The sequence below is a fragment of the Carya illinoinensis genome, chromosome 2 (assembly GCF_018687715.1).
Source record: "Carya illinoinensis cultivar Pawnee chromosome 2, C.illinoinensisPawnee_v1, whole genome shotgun sequence".
Classification (NCBI taxonomy): Eukaryota; Viridiplantae; Streptophyta; class Magnoliopsida; order Fagales; family Juglandaceae; genus Carya; species Carya illinoinensis.
Window position 1 is genome coordinate 17,067,458 of NC_056753.1, and position 11,751 is coordinate 17,079,208.

Genomic DNA, 11,751 nt, shown 5'->3' on the forward strand with positions numbered 1-11,751 from the left:
GTATCTTATTTTGTAAGGCAAATGTGTATGAAAACCAGAGAATTCAACATCTTTTGCACTGTTATGAGATTGTTTCAGGTCAAATGATCAATAGAGCAAAAATAGGTATTGTTTTCAGTACAAATGTTCTACCTGCAACTAGAAGTGAAATTCTTGAGCTTTGGGGGGTGCAGAACAGCCAGCAATTGGAGAAATATTTGGGGTTGCCACCGTTGGTTGGGAGAGCAAAATATAGGGCTTTTTCTGATATTAAGCATAAAGTTTGGAAGAAGTTACAAGGCTGGAAAGAGAAGATGCTTTCAGCTGGAGGGAAAGAAATACTTATAAAGGTTGTGGCTTTGTCAATTCCTACCTATGCAATGAGCTGTTTTAAACTACCTTCCTCTTTGTGCTATGATCTTGAACAATTGATGGCAAAGTTCTGGTGGCGTCAAAGAAGTAGATACGCAATCTATAATGAGCTTTTAGATTATTACCTTGATGCTCATGTCAATAATTCAATGTGCCAAATTACAAAGAGAAATGACACTTATATGTGCAGACGCCGTATAATCGCTTTGAAAAAAATGAGTAAATACGGGACCCACATGAATAGAAAATTAATTTTTAATAGTGATCCCCACTCTTTTTTAAAGCAACTGTTGTTTGCACACTTCACGATTGTATGTATCATTACTTAATTACAAACTCTCTAAATCTATCTCTATTCAATTTAAATATTTATTTCCATTCTTTCATTATAATTTTTACTCTTATGGTAGTGAAAAAGTTTATTTAAATTTTAAACTAATCAAATTAAAGAAATGCAAGAACGGAAAATAATATGATAATTTCTAACAAATGTATTTTTTCAACAAATATATTTTTAATTCAACATAGCTTATATACATAAACGTACCATTAAACCCTTAGAAGAAGCTTATGCAGAGAATGATTGTAACAGTATATTGTAAATAATGTAAATGAAAGAGCAAGAGGAAGAACTGGCATTGGATGAGAAAATTACGTGACGTCCATTAGAGAAATTTTTCGTATTGTTCGAAGCAATCCACCTTCAAGGATTCCAGAAATTACAAGATTTCAAGTCCGCCTTCCGTACGTCGCCACCACTACGATACGAAAAGTCTATCCATCATCCGGTTTCTTTCTCCACACACCACACTCCTGACGTGGCCAGCCGGTTCGGTTCACACGTCACGGTTTATTGCAGAAATGTAAAATCAAAATCCCGAGCTCAATTTCTCCCGCTTTCAGTTTCCCTCTTCAGACCACTCAGCTTTGAAGGAACGAAGATGGAGCGAGGCCTCCCGACTTTGTTGCTTCATTCTCCCCCCATACCGGCTACTTCATCTATGGATTATGGAGTCCGGTGAGCAAGGGAAAGACCCAGACGCAACATTCATTGTCACCCCGACGCCAACAACCCCAATCCCCTTCAGTCCCGAACCCTAGAAATCACCCCCTTCATTCCCTACATATATTATTTCTCACCCCGACGACTACAACCCCCTTCAGTCCCGAACCCATAGAGATCAGCCCCTACGGTCCCATTGCCCCCATGGTTTCTCAGCCCGACGCCAACAATCCCCACTGAGTCCCGAGAAATGAGGCCCTTGAGTCTCGAACCCTAGATAATCGCCCCTTTAGTCTCGAATGTCTCGAATCTGTTTTTACTGTCAAACTTGGTGACTCGAAGGCTAACCAAGACGCTGGACCGATTCTTCCTCAAAGGTAGGTTTTTTTTTTTTTTTTATACAATCTATGTATGTTTGCGTGAATGCATTTCTCCTCACTCTCACCCCTTCTCTCACTCTCAGCCGGTCTATCCTTCAGACCCGAGCCGCTGCAAGATTAATCCTGAAAGGTTAGTTTTTTTAAGTCTAACTCGAATAGTTTTAATCTTTCTTTTGTACTTAGAATACTAAATTATTGGGTCGTTTAATCACCTTATTGTTTAGAAAGTGTACTGATATTTATTCGGGTTCTTGTTTTTGTACAATATACGATAAGTTTAAATTGTTGTTGAAAGTGATTTGGAAATTCTGTGTTTGGTATGAACATGTTAGTTGCTTATCAAGTCACAGTTGGTTTGGAAAGTGGTTTATTGAGGTCGTGCCCTATGTAGTAATTTGGGGTTCATACCGGGGATGTAAAGAAATCCGAAATAACTTATTGAAGGTGGCTGAACCAGTCTGAGGAGAAAAAGTTTTTTTAGCTTTTAGATATAATAGATAGATTATTCAAAAATTATTGTATAGTATTTTACGACCTTGAGATATATGTTGGTGATATGTCAGTTATTAGATTAAAAGTAGGTTTTGGTTTACCCAATCAATGAGGTTGATACCTGATATAGAAGAAAAAGTTTATGCCTTCTCGACCATTCTGTGCTTTGGTCTTACAATTGGGTTCTGATATGAAGTTTGTTCTCCTGCATGTGCTTGCCTCTTCTAATATCATACGGACATGGGTTTAATTTTACCTCTATAAATTATTTTATTTCTCCTTTTTTGTCTATGGGGGGGATTGAATTTTCCGTCCTTTAAAGTTTGATGGGTGATAGTATCATTGTATACATCATGTGTTAATGGATTAAAGCGTCACGGTTTTGTATTGTACACTTTTATTAGTACGCACAATAGATTATACTTTGAATGTGGAATGGTGGCAATGGTGGGTATGCTGAATGTGTAACTATTAATTTTGGGGTTTTTAGGTTTTCCATTGGGTTGCCATTATCCACATAACCTGCTTGTTAAAATTTTGGGTCTTTGGGCATTGGGGGAAAGAGAGAAGGTATTCGAGAATGCAATAATAGTTGGAACTTCGCATTTGGAGAATATGAGGACCCATTTGTTGTGTGCTACAACTGCATTTTAATGTTTGTCTTGTGTGAAAAGTAATATATTTGTTTTTCAATTTCTAGTTTCTTGATGGATTGCACCTGAGATTAGCCATCATTGAAGTAGTCATACAGGCCTAGAGTTATGCCACTGTTATTGCAGTTATGGTTTAATGAATTTCGCATCTCGAGGGCCATGCATCCAATGGTTGATCAAGTCTTTTATATGCACATACTGTTTTGTTTTCCAGCATGCATCCAAAGCTTGGACACTCTTAAGGTTGTTTATACAAAGCTTTCTCATGTTGCGCATTAGAAACTGGTATTCACTTAAATCGCTTGAGGCATTAATAGGATGAGTTATTACTGGACAAAAACCACACTAGGTATCTCACATTTTGTTATGTTGTCACTCTTAGCTCATGCACACTCGATTTGTATATAAGTATATCTTATGTGTAATAACAATAAACCATTCGAACTTATTAATAAAAATAATTCAAATTAAAAGTGGAAATAAAAAGGGGGGACAAAAAGACACTGCAAAAAACCTCAGTAATAATAATATATTACACATTCTCTTGAGTGTTAACCATTTCGCTGGAGCCTTAACAATTTCTCTGTTGTTAAGATGTTGTATTTGCTATATTGAAAATCCTACAACCACCACATATGTGTATCGTTGGTCTAAATTCAAGCCTAACGATAGATCATCCACTGTCCAACAAACACAAAAGGCACAATAAAATTACCTCTGCTTTAATACTAAGGGGTAAATACAATTACATCTGCTTTAATACTATGACATACAAATCACCACCAAAAAACAGGGCAAAAAGCTTAACGTGAAGTCGGATAGAGATAAAATTAAAATTATCTCTTTATAGCTACTGAGCCTCATAACTTTATCAAATTACAAAACCATGTGGAATGGAAAAACCACTATTTATGGTTACTGATTTTGAGTTACAACGTACTTGCTCTAACCAAACCTACTTGATGACATATTCACTACTAAATTATAACCCGAGCTTCCATAAAATTTTTCTATGAGCTGTCAAAGTATGTCTTCTACTGTCCCTAACCTGGAACAAATATTTATAAAAAAAACCTGCTTATATTAATTAATTTTCTCTATGATTTTATAAACTTGCACTGAACTCCGCCAACCCAAACATAGTGTGGAAAATGGATAATTAGAGAAAGACAAATGCCATACTGCAGTTATGATCCAGCAACATACAAGAATGTCAGACCTGTACCTTATCAGGACACTGACTTTATACCACAACACAATGCAAAATTTTGTGGACAGCAAGCAGATACTGTAGTCGAGTCGGTAAGGAATACTCACCCCCCACCCATGAAATACTATTAACCTCTTGATCATTGAATTTTACCTGCGTTTTGTTGTTAGCATTTTACGCATGCAGCTACAACTGCATTGAACTTTTGGCATTTGTCAATAATCATCTAGATCAACTATGGCATCGAGTCAATCATCATCGTGTGTACTGAATGATCTTGAACTTGACTCGCCAAGTTGTTGGTGTGGTTTGAAAGCGCAATTAAAGATCTCCCGCACCCACAAAAATCCAAATAGGAAATTCTATGCTTGTCCAAAGTACCAGACGGTAATTACTCTCCAACTTGTCCAATAATTTTTTTATTGCATGTACAATAAGTTATAGTAATTTTACATCTTGGATTTCTTGTTTTGTACACAGAGACAAACAAGATGTCAATTCTTCGTTTGGGAAGATATACTTCAATCAGTACTACGTGAGACTGCCAACAAGACAAGAGAGAATGAACTTCGGATGAGAGAGGATGCTGTTTTGTTGCGTGAATTTGAAGCCCAACAAGAAAAGGAGAAACTAATAGAGAGAGAGAGTATGCTTAAGAATCAAGAAGACGAACTTGGAAGAAGGATGGCAACGAATAGGATTGGACGTATTTTGTTGTGTATGTGTTGGATTATATCTCTTGTTAGATTTTTGGGTTGGTTCTGAATGTGTATCCTAGTCGAGCTTGCCACTACTAAACTTATATGGTTATTGTGCATATATCCTTATATTTTCAGCCTATAAAATATGTTTTGGAGCTTGGGATATTTTTAGGACAATCAAGCTTTTTGTGTATGAACTCCATGCTTTGACAGGTATGGATAGATAGAGCCAAGTAGAAATTTTGAAAATGCCATTGTGAATTTGTCTGGAAAATGGACTGAACGAAAATGTTCACCTCCAAATCTGTCTTCGTTTTTGTATTGCTTTTTTGGGTAAATTTTGGCTTTGCTACAGATTGTAGTGGACGGTTTTATATGCACATACGTACTTTATAATGCAAAGTAAGCACAACGCTGGGAACCCCTTCCAAATCCTCTCCAACGGGTTCCATATAACCCTCCACTTGCAATGAAGACATTCATGCTTTGAATGCATGACATTCACTTCCCTCTTTTGAACCGCATATAAATTCCCTAAGTATTTATAACATCTCTTAAATACCTATATGTTTTATCCTTTAAATGCATGATAAATGTGAAACGGTTTTCACGGACACTTTGATTTCGGCCTTTCCAAACTTTCACATTTAGACTTTGGTGAATCAAAAAGCATTGAGGACCAAATAGACGTACAATAACTTAAAATGCATAACCAAACATTGCCAACGGGTGAAATGCTAGACAACCAGCGTGTATTCCAAGCATCCTCGTTCCCACATAAAGTACCTCCTCAAACAAGTCAATGAAAGCAACATGCATGACAAAGTATTCTCCTCGGCTGTCCAGCAAATTAAAACTTATGTGGATAAACTGCACCTATCCTTCGGGTGAACAACTGGAAATCATAAGGATGTATTTGTTAGTTGCTTCAAACACATTTTAAAGCCAGATCGAGTCTAGCATTTATTCGTATGCTATGTTAGAATAAAAGGCGTTCATTTAGGTACTGTAATCACTAAAGATTATAAATTTAGCATCCTACTGAAACTTGAATGAAAAATAGTACTACCATGTAAGATAGATCATTAAACTGCATTACATCCATGGCAATACCTTTATTTTTTGAAATCAGGAAAATTTTTATTGTTATCTCATTCAGAACCTGTATATACAAACTCATATCATAGTATTTCTTTATTGCCACAAAGTAAGACTGTACTTCCATAAATGTATATATATGAGAGCTCTTCATCATTTAAGGAATACTTTGATGAAGTAACTAAAGCATTTATGATTAGTGGAAGTTCTAAAAACCTGGCAGCACAAAGTATTATTGCAGTTACAATAACCTAAACCTTAAAAAAAAAAATTTAAACATCATGTCCCCTCCACCCATATACTCTCACGATTAAGACCTTGCAAGCATCCTCTACAACTTCTCCTATGCAATATACTGAAAATATAAAAACTCCTCCAACCTGGTTAACAACATGGCATCACAATACCATAGGAGGAAACTGGGCAAGCATCACCAACCAGCCCAATGCAACCTCGGACATCATTCAATAAGAAAGCCAGCTTCAAATCTGCTATATGCTCAACAACATGATGCACCACCTTCTGCAACTATGGTATCTAAGTAAACTATGGATACTGCCATACATATAACTTAGCAGTATCTGGAAAAAACTGGAAAACACTGTAGGTTTACCATATGAAGGGAAATATCCTTTAAAACCTCACCTTCTTCTCAAGGAACAACACAGAAAATTAACATTAAATGCAAAGGTGTAATGTTTACCCGAGTGGGATTTATGGAATGAACTCAACAAAAGCATTGAGGAATTTATCATATTAGCTGTCTGTACCAGTAGTATTGTAATTGTTAAGACTGTACAATAACAATAAGAGGCATTCCCTATCATTATATAAATGCTAGTCATGTCCCCTCCACTTCATATACAAGAAGGGTTACAACACCTATTCTCCACTCCTATACATATCCATTTACTCAAGGTATTGGGATGTTTGTCAAAGGATACTTATCAATATTGACATGATGCATTTACAAAGGTCACTATACAATATCCCCCAACATATCAGGCTGCATTCAGCTCTACAGAAAATACCTCTATTGATAGGATCTATACAAATTGTTGACAGTTGATCCGGATAAAAAAGCCACCCATTTCCAAAAACTGCAATAAATGACCAACAAGTCCAAATTAGCACACAAAGAAAAACTTAGATCAAGGAACAATAACAGAACAATCTGTAGCAAAAACTAAAATCTGGTTTCCAGATATACTGCTATGCACAGTGGAGGCCAACGCAAGCTTCTACATCCGCGATAAATATAACATATAGTGTCATTGCTATGTTATGTTTCACGTCATATTGGTCGGAGCTTGAGATAATATTTGCTACACTCCCCACAATTCAATGCAAAGGTATTGAAGACCAAGATGATGATGCTCATCTCTCCCCCAAAATACAACATTGCATGTGCACAACCATAAACTGTTAAATGCATGGAAAATCTTGTACCCAACACCGTGGGAGTTCCTGGATGTGGCAGAGGAAATTGGATTATATAAAAACTTAGAAAAAGGATAAATTAGCAACTTCCTCTTATAATTTCCTTACCCACCCAACATTGTCATTCTTGCACAACACAATGCATTCGTTGAATTTAAAGCACTAATAGGATGTTGGATGTAATGGAGTAGTAATGGGGGAAAAAAATAGATTCTCTCCAACTTCTAGTTACTTTCTCCCGGTTGCAAAATTGGAGATAACTTACCCGCTATGTACCAACCATGGATACTGCAAACATTTGTGAAACTAGTAACCAAAATTCTATTAGTGTATAAGCTAAAGTCCATGGGGCAAGAGTGGCATAGCCTGAGGAATAGCACAACGAAAATAATTAGTGTTATATACTGAAAGATCTTGCATAAGAGTATGGGAAATGTATACTCTAATGCATACATAATACCTAATCTCAAACCTGATCAGTGGTTGGAGGCGTTACTTGTGTTAGATTACTACACTGGGTTGGGATAACAACCTCCTCAATACCACCTCCAACATTTTCCGCTGGCGTTTCAAGCCCAATTTTTTATTCCTCCACTAATATTCTCCTATATGTCTAGAACCGAAAATAGAAAATTAATCATTAGGAAGAAATGATTGTTAACAAATAGAAATTCCTACACATAAATATGAGAGATATTTTGGCATAAGTACCTCTTTCTTCTTTCGCTTCCTTCCAGCCTTCTCGACCATTGGGACCTTTCTTCGAGTTGGCGGTCTCCCCTTCCCACGAACAACATGTGGACTTAATATTTTCTTACCTCTATCGGCATCGACATTCTTAACCAACCTCGTTGATCCTAACTCAGCCTGTAATCCCACAACCTTCTGCTCAAACTCTTCCAACAGATGAAAGAAAGCAGTAACATGCTCATCATTCCATGGTACACGTCTCACAAATCTTAGACATCGTTTAACAACAAGGTCATTTCCTGTACAATCATCATAGCTACTCTTAACAAGCTTGTAAGATCTCTTTATGTCTTTCCTCCATCGATCTAAGACATATTTATTTGGCACATGATGAATGTACTTCAGTTGACAGACTTTAAATACATGCCTACAGATAACCCCCCTCATTTCAAACAGGGCACAAGTACATTTAACTTCGAATTCCTCTTCATTCAAGTAAACGATGTATTTCACAATTTTGGTTTGTCCATCGGGGGTGTTCATTTCTTCCAGCACATTGAAAGTGGAAATGCTGCCTTGTGTGCTGACAAGCGAAGGGTTACATAAAAGCATCCCCCAAACCTCAGATTGAACCTCTTTAAATTTAGCATTTGTGTAAAGATCTTGAAACTGTCTCTCAATTTTGAATGACGAAACACATGGGATCGTTTGGTTACAAGACTGGAAATCAGCTGCTGTCTCCGTCTCCACCTTCTTTCTCAAAGCATTGTCATATTGATCGACAAATTCTTTTAACGTCGTGCCGGAATGTACATATCTGTCGAAGAAGGCGTTCATGCTTTCAGACCGCTGGGTAGTGCTCATACCAGCCCAAAATACACCTTTCAGAAAAACTGGTACCCAAAAAGACCTCTCTGTGTACAACCCCTCCAACCATGCATTTCCCATTAGGCCATACTGTTGTATTAGCTGCTACCACTTCTGCTCAAATTCATCACAAGTCTGTGTATCATAGACTGCATTCAGAATCGCAGCCTTCAACCCTGTGTCGTAATCACAGTGGGATCCCAATTTCTCTGGCAATTTCCGCATTATATGCCAGAGACAGTATCTATGCCTTGTTTGCGGGAATACAATGCCAATGGCATTCTTCATTGCCTGGTCTTGGTCTGTTATGATGGCTTGGGGTGCCCGTCCATTCATGCATTCTAGCCATGCTTCAACAACCAAACAAACGTACTTGTATCCTCACTTGAAATCAACCCTGCCCCCAGGAGTATGGACTGTCCATGATGGTTGACACCAACGAAGGGAGCGAACGGCATTCCGTACCTATTTGTTAGGTACGTTGTATCGAAAGTTATAACATCCCCAAAAACCTGGTATGCTGCTCGACTTCGTGCGTCAGCCCAAAACACATTTCTCACTCTAACTCATCATCCACATCCATCACGGACACAAACCCATCATTCATTTTCCTTATTCTCTTAAAGTAGTCATTTATCGCTTCACCACCCCCTTTACCCATTCTTAAATATCTGGCTTTGTCGATATAATTCCTGCAATCTTTTTCCTGGAACTCCAAATTCTCAAACCCCCCAGCTTCAGTCACAAGTGCTTGGAAATTTTTATTCATCTGAATACCTGCTCTGTCATTCAAATCGAGCATCCTCTGACTGTATTCATCTAAAACTTTGTGAGATCTAAAGAATCTAGATTTCTTTGGGCTAACAGTACTATGGTTGTGAAGCAGCTCTACAGTGGTCAACACCCATTCCCCATTCACAAACCGAGCATTTACTTTTGCCTTACAATCGGTTTTTGTCGTTGGTCGGGACTTAGCTAAATTACTATAGCTAGGATAATACCTTTCCCCATGTGCACATCCAATCGTCACATACTTGGCATTCCCATCTAGATCTCTCTTTGCCCGTTTGATAATAACACCAAAACCCTCTTGTTTGGCATATCGTTTGTAATACAGTAAAACCTATTTTTCGTTTGGAAATTTCATACCAGCTGTTGGAGGGTCAACTTTATCATCATCATTGCAAGATAGATCATTCATCCCCTCCGCATCTGGCGATATATTTATGTCTATTTCAATTTCTGAAAATCCAAATTCAAACCAATATTAGCTTCTCACAATATGGCATGGGATGTTAATCAGTATATGACTAAATGTGTACCTCCAACATTCATTTCAGTTGCGCAATGTGGGTAGGGGGTACTTGGTCCGGATGGTGGCATTGTTGAATGCTGTATTTTCCTTACTAACCTTAATCAGTAAGGAAAATACGGAGGTTGAAACAAAAACCAAGAAAATAGACTGAAGTGAACTACCTGAGTTGTATTGTCACCTCATCTTTGCTCATCAGGATTACTAGACGTAGGGGATGGCATGGTTGGTCCAAAGGGTGGCAATGAGGAATACTGCATTTACCCACAAAGTTGCACTGTGTTAGAATAATTGAAACCCACGCACCCACTAGTCTAAACAAAAATTTCCTTCATGGGAAATATAAAGTTACAGAAAATAACTCTGTCACCTACATGCTCATCTTCAGATCGTCCGAACTCCTCAAGATTACTCAACGCAGGGGATGCCAACGGAGGTCCAAAGGTTGGTTTTGCAAAAGAGGGTGGCATCGCAACATACTGCAGTTACCGCATGACAGTGTTAATATATCAAACACACGCACGCAGTATAAATAAATAAAGAAGATGATTAATGGAAGTTCTAAAAAATATTAAATGTGAGATTGAGGTTAACTACCTGGGTGGTTTGGCCTTCACCTCGGCTGAACTCCTCCAGATTAGTCGACGAAGGGGATGGCAACGAAGGGACAAATGGTGGCATTGCGAAGGGGGGTGGCATTGCCACATACTGCAATTACCCACCTCACTGTGTTAGAAATGCCATAACCCGCGCACAAACCATAAATTAAAAATCAAAACATAATTAATTAAATTCAAAAAAATATTAAAGATGAGATTGAGGTGAACTACCTGCATGGTATGTTCACCTCGGCTGACCTCCTCCGGATTACTCGACGGAGGGGATGGCATCATTGGTCCAAAGGGTCGCATTGGGACATACTGCACGAACTCGGACTATGTTAGAATAACTCAAACCCACGCGCGCACGATAAAAAAATATTAAAATTAAAATGGTTGCAAGATCCGAATGAAGCCTCAAACCTGGTTTGTATCTTCAGCTCGACCCAACTCCTTCGGATTACTCACCATTGAGGATGCCATGTTTGGTCCAAAGGGTGGCATTGTGACATACTACAGTTACCAACCCATTGGGTTAGAATAACTCAAACCCACGTAACAAAATAATATATATATAAATATATATATAGAAAAGGTAAAATAACTTTACCTGGCTACCCCAAGCATATGGATATGGAATTGGAAATGTATTAGAAGGCATCATATATGGCGGATTATATCGATTTACAGTACCATAGTATCCCTATAACATACAAAAAAGTGCCTTTAATGGATTAAGTAAATTTTACAAGAAAATATTTGACAACACAATAGAATCAAATAATCAGTGTGTATCCTACATGGGTCGTAGAAGTCGACGTAGATGGCCTGGGTGGCCTTCCATCTTCCTCTTTGCCCATCACAATTGTTGGACTAAGTATTGGGAACAAGAATAATGCATCAACATAAGAAATTCCTCAACCACCACATTACCCTAATCAAGCAACTGCAACAT

The 11,751-nt window shown here is 37.9% G+C and overlaps 1 protein-coding gene and 1 long non-coding RNA gene across 2 annotated transcripts; one reads left to right on the top strand and one right to left on the bottom strand.

Moving 5' to 3' along the window:
• Positions 1-3,900: 3,900 nt before the first annotated feature.
• LOC122294494 lies at positions 3,901-5,149 on the top strand. Its single transcript, XR_006237657.1, has 2 exons — positions 3,901-4,476; positions 4,570-5,149. It is a non-coding gene; the product is annotated as an uncharacterized LOC122294494 (long non-coding RNA).
• Positions 5,150-7,039: 1,890 nt separating this feature from the next.
• On the bottom strand, positions 7,040-8,966 carry LOC122301747 (protein FAR-RED ELONGATED HYPOCOTYL 3-like). Its single transcript, XM_043113131.1, has 2 exons — positions 8,040-8,966; positions 7,040-7,129 (listed from the first exon to the last, which is right to left on the bottom strand). The coding sequence occupies exons 1-2, from the start codon at positions 8,964-8,966 to the stop codon at positions 7,040-7,042; spliced, it is 1,017 nt and encodes a 338-aa protein (XP_042969065.1).
• Between the last annotated feature and the right edge of the window lie 2,785 nt (positions 8,967-11,751).

Bases quoted from the DNA above. Each gene is read 5' to 3' on its own strand.
- LOC122301747 (XM_043113131.1), bottom strand. From the start codon at position 8,966: ATGGGAAATGCATGGTTGGAGGGGTTGTACACAGAGAGGTCTTTTTGG. The intron at 7,130-8,039 runs GTACTTATGCCA...TCGCGGATGTAG, and splicing joins GGAAGCGAAAGAAGAAAGAG to AAGCTTGCGTTGGCCTCCAC.